General features: G+C 37.2%; 1 protein-coding gene across 2 annotated transcripts; it reads left to right on the forward strand.

Moving 5' to 3' along the window:
- The first annotated feature begins 728 nt into the window (after positions 1–728).
- Positions 729–7,079, forward strand: LOC135428115 (uncharacterized). Of its 2 annotated transcripts, XM_064681930.1 has the most exons (8): positions 729–846; positions 3,381–3,587; positions 4,296–4,437; positions 4,561–4,703; positions 4,764–4,920; positions 5,899–6,013; positions 6,138–6,294; positions 7,003–7,079. In XM_064681930.1, exons 2-7 carry the CDS (start codon positions 3,539–3,541, stop codon positions 6,267–6,269), a joined length of 738 nt encoding a protein of 245 aa, XP_064538000.1. In that variant the 5' UTR covers positions 729–846; positions 3,381–3,538; the 3' UTR covers positions 6,270–6,294; positions 7,003–7,079. The 2 variants fall into 2 exon arrangements, with proteins under 2 accessions (XP_064538000.1, XP_064537999.1); XM_064681929.1 differs by having other exon boundaries at positions 6,138–7,079.
- Positions 7,080–11,137: the final 4,058 nt, after the last annotated feature.

Raw genomic sequence — 11,137 nt, forward strand, 5'->3', positions numbered from 1 at the left:
AAGGACACACGTGTAAATTTCGACACTTGAGTCGAAGTGACGCCGTTGTCTGCTGTTCCTGTCGTTGTTGTTGCTGTTGTTTGTGTTGCGCAAATATAAACAACAAATATTTTACAAACCAAAATGAAATTATTATTAGCAACAATTGTCTAAGGCTTATTGGCTTATTGGCTTATTGACGAGGCCATCAGTTGGCCAGATAGCTGCAAGTAAATCTTATCGCTCGACAGGAAATTCAATGGCTTTGGCTTATTCAATTAATTAAATAAAAGAGCCCGGCAAATTATCAGCTCTTTATAATAAATCAAGTGCATGCAGATGATAAGAACAATACAAAAAGAAATCAAAGAAGAAGCAAAAAAGTGTTGCTTGAAATGTGCTTAGGCAGCGAGCGCATCAGCTGCGTTGATTGGCTTATCAAATGCAGCTGTCCACACAAAAAAAAAACAGTAAATCAAAGAAAATAAGGAACAACAACAATAGCAACAGCAACAGCAACACACGAGCGTTGGCAACATGCAAATACCTGTTGTTTCAGTGTTGCCAAGCGCAGTTGGCAACATTTTGCCATGCTGCCAGCAACATGCTCGACAAGTGCCTAACGAACGCTTGGCGCTTGCCATTCGTGCGCCAACGAAGCTGTTGGCGGTGGGTGTGGCGGGGTGTCGTCCGCCGCCGCTGCTGCTGCTGGCTGCTGCTTGCGTAGCTGCTGTTGCTGCTGCTGCTGCTGCTGCTTCTTCAGTACATTTTTGTTACTCGCACGGCGAACAACGCGGCGCGCTTGCGTCTCTACAGCTGCTCTCAGAACTTGGGAAAGTGTTTTGAAATTTTGTGATCGTCGCGCAGGTGTGAACGCTCTCTAGCTGTAAATGCAATCAAATTAAGCAATGACAGCTACATTTTTTGATTTCTATTACAAAAAAAAAAAACAGCAACTAAATTTAAAAATACGTATATAAATTAAAGAAAAAAAAAACAAAATGTATATAAAGTAAAAACCTGATTTCTGTGCCGGCCGCATGCAGATCGCGACGCATCGGCGGGCGAGAGGCTCGTCCGACTGCATTCTTTTTGTATCTTTGCACTCTTTGCGTCACGTGCTGCCCCGCCCAGCAGTGCGGCCCGCCGGCGCGCACTTTCAAGGCAACTGCAATTTGCGATCTGTCTCAAAAATAAAACTCGCTCAATTTCAATTTCAATTTCATTTATTTTATTTATCTTTACTTGATTTAACCGGGTGGCAATCGATTTTTGTTCCTTGTCTTCTCATTTGGGATATTTTTTAAGTGTTTTGTTTTCCTCCGTTTGTCAATTGAGGCAACAGCTGATCATTGAGCATTTAATTGGAAAACACAAAAGTCCATTAGATTTGAGCGTTTCAACTTGTTGTTTAAGTACTCGACATTGTTGTTGTTGTTGTTGAAGTTGTTGTCGCTGCAATTAAATTGCATTAAATCTATTAGCATTTCAGCTTTTAACAAAGCGATAATTTCTTTGACCCAATGTCAACGTCGTTTGCTAAGACTATGCCACTCGACTTTTCCATCAGCTGAAGTCGCTTTTAAACGAAACGCAACGCAAAGCATTAACTGACCACAGACAATATGTTTTTTCTTCTGGTATTCGCTTACAATAATCGAATATAAACACAAAACCTGCTTTCGGAAACTATCAAAAGCTGTGGCAAATATGCCAATTGGCGTGCATTTATTTATTTATGGAACACTAAAAGTGCTTAAAACCAGATAAAATAACAACAACTGCACACACACATACGAAACACACACACACACATGCAACCCGCATCAGAACTGTAAAACCGAATCAAAGAAAAAACAAAGCAAATAATAATTTGGCACAAAAACCAACTGCAAAGCAAAATCTTTTTTTTTTCTTCTTTTTCTTTTTATTTTTTTGGATGTTTCTTTTGCATATTCGCACGCCTACGTAATATCGCTCTGCGGCTCGTTGATAGGCTGCAGTCAAGAGCTTTTTCAGTGGGGCGTATCGACTATGAGATAAAGTTCGACATTACTTAGGAATTGTTCAAATTTTTATCATTTTCAAAGCTGAAAGCATTCAAATCAATTAAAATTAGAATTACCTTTTTCATTAGACTGCTTTGGGACCTTAATTGATTTCTTAATGACTTTATTAATGATCTTTCATCAGGTCTAAGTATTTTTTGAGACATTTTAATTGGAAAACAATTCATAATATTTGCATATTACATTTACAATTTATCATCATTTGCATATTTAATTGTAGTCCGTATATAATATGACTTTTATAATGCAAATGGCAATGCAAATTTTTATGGGTTAGGGCGTTTGACTTTTACGATATTAATGATAAATGTAGCTTAGGGCGTAACATTACACAAGTCTTTAATTATATGTTTATATGGCGCAACTCAATTGTCAAGCTTAATAATATTATTTCAATTCAAACTTATTCTATCTTACACTTATATTAAAGACATGTATATTTTCTTTTATTTATTACGTTTATTTTGTTTATATTTTTTTTCTCTTAAGTTAATTCAAATTCATTCAATTCAAATCACATTATTTCCGTGTAGTCATTTTTAACTATTTAACTGCTTAGCGTGTAGGAAGTTAAATTGATTTGAATATAAAACTTATGTAGAGCGCATTGTACTTTGCACCCTTTTACTCTCCGACAACACCAAATCAAGTTTTCAAATGCTCTCACTTATTCACGCTGTACACAATAAAATGTTGCCAAAAGATCCACAACAAAAACCATGTGAAGAACCCAAACAAATAACATTGACGCTTTCGGCTTTCGCTTTTCTTTGATTATTTTTTTTCTTTTTTTTTTGTATATTTATAGAATTTGTTGCTCTTGTTTGAGAATTTTTGTTGAGGTGCGCCGAAAGATCTTAATTTGCAGCGAAATAATTAATAAAGCTCATAAAATGTCAAATTTACGCTTTATTTATGTTGAAATTTCATATTAAATAATCAATTAATAAAGATTAGAAACTAAAAGCCGCATTCGACATACTCTTGCATTGGTTAACATCAACAGAAATTGGCTAAAAAAAAGGTGGCGTGGGAAAAAAGGGAATATATTTAGACATAATATTATTTTAAAGTAATATATTCATAATTTAAAAAAGTGTATTTAATATAATGCATAAAATTTAAAGGGAAGTAAAAGATCAGATCGTTTAACACCGATTAATGGACTTTTTTAATGCCAAACACACTTAACGACACGTCTGAAATACTCTTGGTTAAAGTATGAAATGTAATGCACTCAAAAGGTTTGCATTTGTAGCTTGTTAGTTATATCTTTTCTCTTGATTTATCAGTATTTTTATTTTATTTTTTCACGTCTTTCTTTTCAAGCAGCTGTCGTCTGACGTCACACGTGCGAACTTAGTGCAAATGACGAGAGCAATTACAAGGTAAAGCGTGCAAAGTGTGTACTGGAACAAAAACTACAAAAAAAAAATAGAGAAGAGAAAGAAGACATTGAAAACAAAGGCAAATCGCAAAAGAAAAACAAAATGCATCGAAGCTGTTGCTGTTTGACGTGGACGACGCTGCTGCTGGCGGGTAAGTGCAAAATATGGCCTGACTCTGGGCAAACTGCAAACTGCAAACGCATCAGAATATGAATCTGGAACAGATTCCCAGCTCGCCGCGTCCGAATCCGAGTTCGAGTTCGAATCTGAGTCCGAGCCCGTGTCAGTCTCTTATCGCTGCGATCAGGTGAGGGCTGTCAGTCAGTTTAATTGGCAGCTGCGTGACTTCCGCCACACGGGCAATAGATGCACCGGGCTGGGAGAGAGATAGGGCAGGGGGTGGGGGCAGCGTATACCAAAAACCGAAAAGTTTAAATTTATGAAATGCCAATTTCACTTACGCCCAACTTTATTACCCCTGACGCACATTTGCAACTTTGTGTTGCAGCTGGCAGAGCTCCACGAAAGAGCGAGTGAGTGTGAGATAGAGAGAGAGAGAGAGAGAGAGAGAGAGACGGCTGACTGTGCACTGTGTGTGTGTGTGTGTGTGTGTGTGTGTGAGTGTGTATGTGTGCGTGAGTGTGAGAGACTCAGCGGCGCCAAGTCTCAGATTGCCTTTTAGCTTTCAAGTTGAGCACTATCCACTGTTTGTTTGCCAGTTTGTTTATTTGTCTCCTTCTGCATCTCTCCCCCCCTCCCACACACCCTTCACCAACTGACTTTCTGCTTCCCGCCCCATCCTTTTGTTACATTTTTGTACTCGAATTTCGCAACTGAAAATGTGCATTGTGCCAAACAGCGTTGCTGATGGCGGTCGTAAGGTCAGAGGAATGCGGCCAGGAGGAGTTCACCAAGTGCGCCGAACCACTTGAAATGCTGCATTTAACGTCGGAATTTTCGATTGGCGCTGCCAAGAAGGACGAATTGGATAAACTTTGTCAGTAAGTTGTAGTTGCCTGAATTGAAACAATAGCATTAACGCCGTCATGTCTGTTATCCATGTCTAATGTCCCAACAACACCATCTACTTGCACTCCCCTCATTCCTCTACCCCGCATTCACAGTGAGCTGCGAAAAGGCGTGCGCTGCATTCAGAGCTATACGCGTCGCTGCATGGATCTGCAGCAGCGGAACCAGTTCAATAAGCTCTACCATGGCACCAACCAGTTCATCCGGGATCTGTGCAACAAGGGCGAATTCCAGGAGGGTGAGTCCACAAAACAATGCATCCATTTCCAGAGCCGTGTCTAAGTCTTGTGCCACACAGAGTATCTGAAGCATGCGCCCTGCTCGGAGATGGCCAAAAAGGATTTCGAGGTGTGCGCCAATCGCTACAAGGAGACAATGGTCTTTCTCAAGCCCAACAAGAACCAGGAGACTCCAGAGAATGGCACACTAAACGAGAATATTAAAACCATTTGCTGGTGAGTGCAACACGTGATACGACTCACCATGTTTGTTTTTATAACGCTCAGCTCATTTGGCATTCACTTTTTATCAGCTTTACATGATCGAGTCGCTGATAATCCCCCTATAAAAAAAATAAAACCTGTTTGCCAGTAGCTCACATGCGGCTTAGTTCAACAATTTTATGATTTCAATTCATGTTTGTTCTGTTAAACTTGTTTGATGTGCATATCATCCATTAGACATCATTTCGATGGAGCTTAAATATGAATTGAGAAACAAAATAGTCGCGGAACTAGTTCACCTTGAATCGGTATAAGTAATTTCTTGCAGCTTGCTTAAGAACTGTGTGCGCTATACAATTTAATGGCCTACATTTATGTATGTTATGTGCAATGTTACGTGTTCTTATCTTAATGGTTTAAGATTTAAACAAAAGAATGATCAAATCTCTATAACCGTTCTATTATTCATTAAAGTCCTAATAATTATTTCATTATTTAAAGTTAATCAACTATTTCACTTTGTTTTTTGTTGGGATATGTGCTTGAGATGCACAGATACTATCTGTTAGATATGTATACAAACGCAGTAGTTCGGTTAAACGTTAAATAGATACGTAAGCATGAGTACAAAAACTATCAGGTACTCAATAACAAAATGAGTACTTAGCTAATACAATGTTGCCAAATAAAGAGAATTCGCTACAGCTGTTAATATTTTAACATTTTTATGTTTCTGCCAAAGATGATAGAAAAAAGCGCTTTTGAAATTCCGATAAACGTATTAATTTCTAATAATTATTTAATTATTTGTTTAAATACTAATTTCAAGTAATTAATTAGTTTTTCCAGTTTTTTTTTTTTCATTTTAAACTGTGACATTACAAATTCTAATTAGAATTTTCAATTTGAACAGAATATGCATAGTTGTCAGCTGTAAGAATTAGCTACTATTAAGCTGTAAAACATTTCGTTTTGTTTTATCATCCATAGTTCTATAAATGAGCTGGTGGACTGCTCCGAAAATGCGGCTCGCAAGATTTGTGGCAACGAAGCGGCCAAATTTACACGAGAGCTGGTCGACAAATACGCAAATAGCTTAACCAAGGTGAGTTTGGATTGCAACAAAAAACAATAATAATCATAAGCCAAATCAGTTCAGTCTCTAAAGCACAAAGACTGTCAAAACTTTCAACTAATCAAGAAATCTTTTGCTTGTCTATCTATCTCAGATCTATTGCGAGGATTTCACTCGACATCCGCATATATGTCGAGATGGGGAAGGCGATGGAGCTAGTGCGTTAAATCGCAACAGTTTCGGGATGCTCGTATCTGTGTTGCTGCTGCTGCTGCTGGTCAGATAGATGGACAGGGTTGCCACCAAAAACAGTTAAGTTTTATTTTTCAAGTACGTTTATTGCAATCTAGCGGAAAGCCAACAAAATACACCGAAACACAAAATCACACCTACACACACACACACTCACACACACACATAAATATAATTATACAATAGTTAAGGTTTCTAGAACACAATGGTACAGCGTTAAAAGGTGCCAGTCCCCCCTTCCTCATAAAATACAAAAAAAAAAAACAACCAAAAACCAACATTTCGGCAATTTCTTAGACATGTTATTTGTTGCATAAACTTGCGGGCTTTGTTTAGAGTTGCCAATCACAAAAATGAGTGCGGAGCAGAGTTGTATAAGTGTAGCCTACTTATAAAGTAAATGTAATAGCTAAGCGTATAGTCAGTGTGTACACAAACTTTATAATAATAAATATATATATATATATATGTATATGTAACTGTACAGTTGCAGCAGGTTAAGTAAGTCGGAAAGTCTTCATAGGTACATATATAGGTTAGTGTCTACAAATATGTTGAATGTTTCTTCTAGAGCATAGCAAATGTTGTTGGCAGTTGGCACTCAAAACAATAAGTGCAATAATATGTTAATTGAGCTGTCAAAAGGCAAAAATATATATAGCATATATATTTATATATTTAGTTATAATTGATTTGGCTAAGTGTGTTGCCTTCGTATCTAGTTGGAAATCAGCAATTGTGAGTTCAATTCTAATCAAATATTTTAGCTAAAATTTCAGCAGCTGGAATACACACACACACACACACACACACACACAATATAAACACGCACAATTTATATATATATATATATGAAAAGAAAAATCCCCACACAGACACATATCGGCAATGAATTAAAGTGCATTTCTTAATGAATTTTATAATTATTTCTAAAAAGGGAATAGTTAATTTGCAACTACGTACATTATGTATAACTATTTATTCAAACTTTATAATAAAGTTGAGCACTTATTTAAAGACACAAAAATGTAAATATGCTAAAATTGTAACAAAGTTTATAAAATTATAAAAAGGTAAAAAAAAAAACCAAAAGCAAAACGGAAAAAAGAAAATAATCGATATATGATAATGGCATACAAATATTACAAGCATTACAATACAAAATGAAAAACATTAGTTTAACTTAAAAAACTGTGAATATATTATGATTAAAGAGCAACATTTATTTTAAGCAACAACTTTACACAAATACACACACACGCACACACCAAAAAACCCATCACACACACACACACACACACACACACACACGCAAAAAGTAAAAACAATAAAATGAAAATAAATTAACAAACCAAGACAAAAAAAAATGCACAAAAGCCGTGCCAAAATGCTTTTTACTGCAACGTGTTCCACAAAAAAATGGCATGGCCAGGGGAAGGGTGAGGGTAGGGTTGGGTAGGGTAGGGTAGGGTACACAGCGCATTTTAACCAAACCAAAGTACGCAACGCTCCTGCCGCACAGATATTCGGCCCTGGCGCCCGGAACTATGCCGCGCAAATATGCGAGCACATAAGCCGCGGGGCCCCAGTTGGACCGCCCATAATTTATGTTTATGCGCTCCCCTCATTAGAGCCAGCGGCTGGTGCGGCTGGCGCGGCTGGCGCGGCTGCAGCGGCGCCTCACTTGTCGCCAAGTAGCTAATTTATAGGGTTGCCACGCGGCTCAAGGGCAACCTATGCAATCGACGATCATAATTATCGAGGGGCAAAAGCGAAAGCTTCACGCTCTGACCATTTTTTGCACTAATATATTATCGATATTTGTTTTTTTGTTGGGCGTGGCTTAATTTTATTAAATTCTTGCGAGAAATAAACACTTTTGCTTTACAATGCAGGCTGCAAATTATATCACGCGGCTTGGAAATCATCCCAATCGACTGTCTAGGCGTCTTCCAAAGAGACGTAGAATTGGAGGAGTCCGAGTGCGGAGAAGACTTCCGCGGTCTCATCCAATCGATGTCTCAAATCGGCTTTTATAACCATCCTATTTTTGTTAATTTGATTGTATTACACTTAACTGTAGAATAAGTTTTATTAATTTTTTTCATATAAGTTTATTTTAAGTTGTTCCTTTAATAAAATAAAAATTAAAAACAATACAAATTTCAGAAAAAAGATTTTGTTTTACTTAAATCTAGTTCTAAGACAATATAAAGATTGTTATTCTTATAATATTCGAAGCAGACGCAGAATTGTTCGAATTGTTGTCCGAGCAGGGACAAATTATTATTTTATTTTAATTTGGAGAGCTCAGTATTTTACACGCTTAGCTTTTTTTTAGTTCTTTTCCTAATATCTTTATTATTATGATTATTTCATTAATATTTTTATTATTATAAATATTGCTTAATGGGAACTTAATTTGTTACGAATCTGGCATAGATGACAAAAGTCCACATTTATTTGCTACAGAGAAAAGCCTTGTTTAAAAATTCATATATTCTGTCATGCATTGACTCGATTAAAGTAAGGCATTAAAATTAAAAATTTAAACAAAAATTCGTGCAAAAAAATAGGAGTGGAAAATAGCGAAAAACTCCCAGAAAAAAATCTACAAAGATTTTTTTAACAGTTTTACGTATGTATATATTACGTATTTATATAGTGGTATGGTATGGTATGGTAGATATCTAGATGCCATTAACAAAATGATTTCCTAGTCAAATAGGTTTATTTATAGCTATGGTTAGTCTATTAAGAACAGATAAGTCTATATTTCAACATTGAAGTATTTACATGAAATATTTAAAGCAGGCGTCCAAAATGTATAAGCCAAACTTTATTAAAGACAACCTTGTCATGAAAAAAAAACGGTTAAAAACGAAAACGAAACATCGTGTTGCTTTTCGCAAATAAATTTCGTTTTAAAATTCCCAGAAGTCGCCCTCCCTCTCCGCACAGCTAGCTAAATATTCGGTTTGAAATGCATAAACGATATTGGTTATCCGGCTAAGCCATCAACTTTTTGGAGAACTCGAAATACCTGAGTTACCTCGTATTTATAGTCAAAGCTGAACAAAGGCAGCTCTTTGGACAGCATCAAGAAAGATATTTTCATTAAAACTCCAACAAAGAAAACGTTGATTAATTGCAGCAATCAATTGTAGGAGAACTCCCCCGTATTCCAAGTATCATGCATATGATTGGTAGAAATCAAGCAGCGTCTTTTTAATGCGGCAACGGTAAAAGGCGCACGGCATCAGGGGTCAGGGGTCAGGGGTCAGCCGAAAATGCATTTCAATGAAAGTATCTGTGAAGTTGAAGTTGTTTGCAATTTCCAATGCCAAAATTGAGCAAATCAATATGAAACGGTGAAGAGCAGTGACTATTACCTGCTGCCAGGTGAGACTCTGCAACTGTCCTGCAACTGCCTGCGAATACAGCTCAAATATTTACGTTCCATTTAAAGTGGCCGAAACAACAGCAACAAGAGCAGCTGCAGCAACAACAACAACAACAATTTTGTGCTGCTGTTGCTTGACCCACACATACACACACACACACACACACAGCACACACTTGTACTTGGAGCCAAGCCATTTTCAACTTCATTTGTTGTGCAAATAGGCGAAACGCATTGCTGAATGTTGCTCGGACAGAATACCTGTGAGTGTGGCAGTGTATGTGTGTGTGTGTGCGTGCGTGTGTTCGCCTGTGTGTGTGCATTAATTTAAAGTCATATTTTTGACTGGTTGGTGGCAACTTGAGCTATGCCAGCGCTCATAATGTTGTGCAGTTGGCTGCCCAAAGCAATTTCTGAGTTGCAGCATGCTTGAGGCAAAGCTACTAAGCTACTCGTTGCTGCTGTTTTTGTTGTTGCAGCCACAGCAAATGTTTTCTACACTCACTATTTTTTTTTTGGCTTTTGTGGTACGTTTTAATTGATTGAAATATCTTTGTGGCAACGGCAAATTGTAATTGCCAAGGCTAGCAGAATGTATGCTGAACTACTTGAATTGCAGCAGCCCGAAAGTGTCGACGTTTAATACTCTGCCAGGCCAGCTGCCTGCAAGTGCATTATGTCCATTCATGCCATCTATACTGTCTAGATACTCTTTTCACTGTCTGGCAGCTTAAGCCAAGCTTTTTTTAATCCATTTTAAGCGGCAACAGAACGATTACAAATTGCTTCGTTTTTGCTTTTCACATTTCTGCTGCGACTAATCTGCAATTATGTTTTACATAAAAAACGTATCACATGCCGCGCCAAACAACAACAGCAACAACAACAATTCCAACAGCAACAAGAACAACAAAAGTTTTTATTTTTTTGGAAAGTTTTGTCGAGTTTGTTAGACTGTTGGACTCTCAACTCGCTGCTTGATTGTTTGCTTGTTGTGATAGTCATGAAAAAGCGAGAGAAAAAAAACAACAAAATATTAAAACTACCAAAGCCAGCTGCAACAGCAGCAGCAGCAACAGCGTCAACTGTCAGTTGCACAGTTGGGCAACGGGGCGTATGTGTGCTTTTTGGTAAGCGAAACAGTTTCTATTGTTGCCTTAACATCGTGTACAAATCAAAGTTAATTAGAGAATGGCACACGATTACAGACGATTGTAGATTGCAGTCGGCAGCAAGTTTTGTCACATGGCAAAACTTGTGCACAAAATTCGCATTGTTTTTGGACAATCGTCGAGCATTTAGAATAGCTAAAACTCTCGTTTAACTAACCACATTACTATCTCTTATTGATGCCATTGTTGTTTACTAAACAATAAAAGCTATTTTAAGCATAGCTGAAAGCTAGAATATATTTCAGTCAATGACGCCCTAGCTTTTTTTTTTCTATTCTGCCACATTCTTGTGTTTAAGGCTAATTAATCAAATTAACATAAGTTAAG

This window comes from Drosophila montana, unplaced genomic scaffold (assembly GCF_035044405.1).
Source record: "Drosophila montana isolate Dmon_TW-CO22-7 unplaced genomic scaffold, ASM3504440v1 contig_2438_1, whole genome shotgun sequence".
NCBI lineage: Eukaryota > Metazoa > Arthropoda > Insecta > Diptera > Drosophilidae > Drosophila > Drosophila montana.